The sequence below is a fragment of the Petaurus breviceps genome, unplaced genomic scaffold, assembly GCF_028583685.1.
Source record: "Petaurus breviceps papuanus isolate PSGF00001 unplaced genomic scaffold, PetGlider_PUasm1.0 90845, whole genome shotgun sequence".
In the NCBI taxonomy this organism is placed as follows: domain Eukaryota; kingdom Metazoa; phylum Chordata; class Mammalia; order Diprotodontia; family Petauridae; genus Petaurus; species Petaurus breviceps.
The window spans coordinates 25,695,178-25,697,476 of record NW_027187359.1 but is presented as its reverse complement, the minus strand read 5'-3'; the positions used below and the strand labels follow the sequence as shown (position 1 = coordinate 25,697,476).

The following is a 2,299-nucleotide window of genomic DNA, read 5'->3' as shown; positions in this document are numbered from 1 at the left end:
TCTCTCTCCTAAACTGTAGAAGTCTCTGCACAAACCCCAGACTCAGGATCAATCTGGACAAAGGAGTTCTATAATATACATCTATAGTTTGAATTTGTTAACCTCTCTTTTAGGGAGGAAAATGATGCCCAGTCAGTGCTCAGTGCTCTAGAACAGTAGTTCCCAAGGTACTTTGTTCTGCAAACCTTTTAACAACAAAAGTAGCAACAAAAAAATGTGTTGTGAATCATTGGAGTAATTTAATATACTGTTAAAAATATTCACAAAGTTCTTACAATAACTACAATTACTCTTGCCCCCAAACTCCTAGTTAAAATTTATACCATATAATTATACCCATAAATTATAAAACTTTACCATATCTGGAAATTGAAAGCTTTAAATACACAATTATAAATTTGCATTTATAAAACAATTATGAATAGATTATATGAAACATTCTGTGAAAATTAAACGTAATCTACCAATATCTCATATTCATACATTTATCTGCAAAACTTCATTTTAAATTTATTTTATAAATTTTATCTAATACAAGTAACATCTTTAGTTAAATAAATAATCACTTGAAAGTGGTTTCACTCTTATGGTGATTTGGAAACAATTTGATAACAGGTTGTAAAATGGGAAGAAATGTTGCATTTAATCAAATGGGGTCAATTTTGAAGTAATTGTTGCCCCACAACCCAAAATTGTTGTGAACATAATCATAAGAATTTTGAATCACTGCAGAAACAAAAATGTGAAGTTTCAAGTATACACATGCTCATTGCCACAGGGGGGAATCATATTTTCAATAAAATCAGTCAATTATTATCTGCTTAAATAGCCCCTAGAGAATTTTTAGTTTAAACCTATTGAACCATTGCCACAAATACCCAAGATGTTAGCAAACTATGAAATGGAAACAACTGATCTAGAGGAAGAAGTGGAAATGTGGAGCTTATAGATTTGCACTCTGAATGAACTTGAGGTCCCTGCTCATAGACTGGGCGTGAAACTCCATCCTGACTATCTTGTCATTATCAGTGATATTCAACCCTTTCAAACTATAGGTAATTCTTCATGAAGTAAGATGAGTAGACTTGTCAGAAAGCATCAACAAAAAGGATATTATTATCACTGGTCTGTAATCCTTTTCTTTCTGACCCTTAACTTCAGTGCCTTTTACCTTCACAATTGTCACTTTTCCTTTTCCATCCTCACACAAATTTCTACCACTTGAGTTTTAGGGGGAAAGACAAACAAAATAAAAGGGATGCAACACAAAAAATAAATTCATATCATTATGGGAGAGAAACAAATAGAATCCTAACTGTATTTATTCAGTTTTCCTTTCCTTATCACAGCTTTCAAAATTCATCCTAATATCCCTGCCCACTTGACTTTCTCAATTACAAATATGTAGCAAATTTATATAAATCTACATAATCTACATAAATCAATTATCTTTAGGCACAAAGCAACAAAACTTACAAATGCAAGCAAGAATTTAAAAATCCAAGAAAAAGTAAAATTATGAAAATCTAAAAGAATAATCCCACCACATTACTTCAAATAGCTTAATAATTTTATATGGGTTTGAACTCTAAAATAGTTCCACTTGGAGGTTTATGTTTATGTACATATTTTACAGTAATTCTTCACCCTTTACTCGACTCTATTTGATGGGTAGTTTTTCTCAGTTGTTAAGAGGGGAAATACTTTTATCAGAAAGTAAGCCCAATGATTGTTGGCTTGAGTCCAATTGGCTAGTGGAAAGGCTCTTACCCCCATTGATTCACCACCATTCACAACTTTCAGTGGCTTGTAACATCATGCATTTAAATTATTCTTAGATTTGTTGGGTCTATGTACTTACCTCTGTTTTGATCCAGGAAAAAATAGCCTGCGCAATGGAACTCTGGAACACTACCTTGGAGAACAGTTTCTTCCTCATTGGAATTCTCCAGGACAGTAAGTATCCTGGACTGGTTTGTGCCACAATTACATTCCTCTACCTGGTGGCTGTGACCAGCAATGGCCTCCTGCTCCTGTTGATTGCTATGGACAAGAGGCTGCATGTGCCTATGTACTTCTTGCTCAGCCAGCTCTCACTTATGGATCTGCTCCTTACAACTGTCACTTCCCCCAAAATGCTTGTGGATTACTTGCATGGCCAGAGCACCATCTCTTTTTCAGGCTGTGGATTCCAGATGTTCCTGTTACTGACAGTTGGAGGGGCTGAAGATATCCTGTTGGCCTTCATGGCATATGACCGCTATGTAGCCATTCAACATCCCCTGAACTATATGGTCTT

The 2,299-nt window shown here is 34.8% G+C and overlaps 1 protein-coding gene across 1 annotated transcript in view; it reads left to right on the top strand.

The window, feature by feature from the left end:
• Nucleotides 1-1,895: 1,895 nt before the first annotated feature.
• LOC138149301 (olfactory receptor 2AG1-like) overlaps nt 1,896-2,299 on the top strand; it is a 1,337-nt gene continuing 933 nt past the window's right edge. The window contains exon 1 of the mRNA XM_069072306.1: nt 1,896-2,296. Coding sequence (XP_068928407.1) covers nt 1,896-2,296 — 401 coding nt within the window. The remainder of the gene's footprint in view (nt 2,297-2,299) is intronic.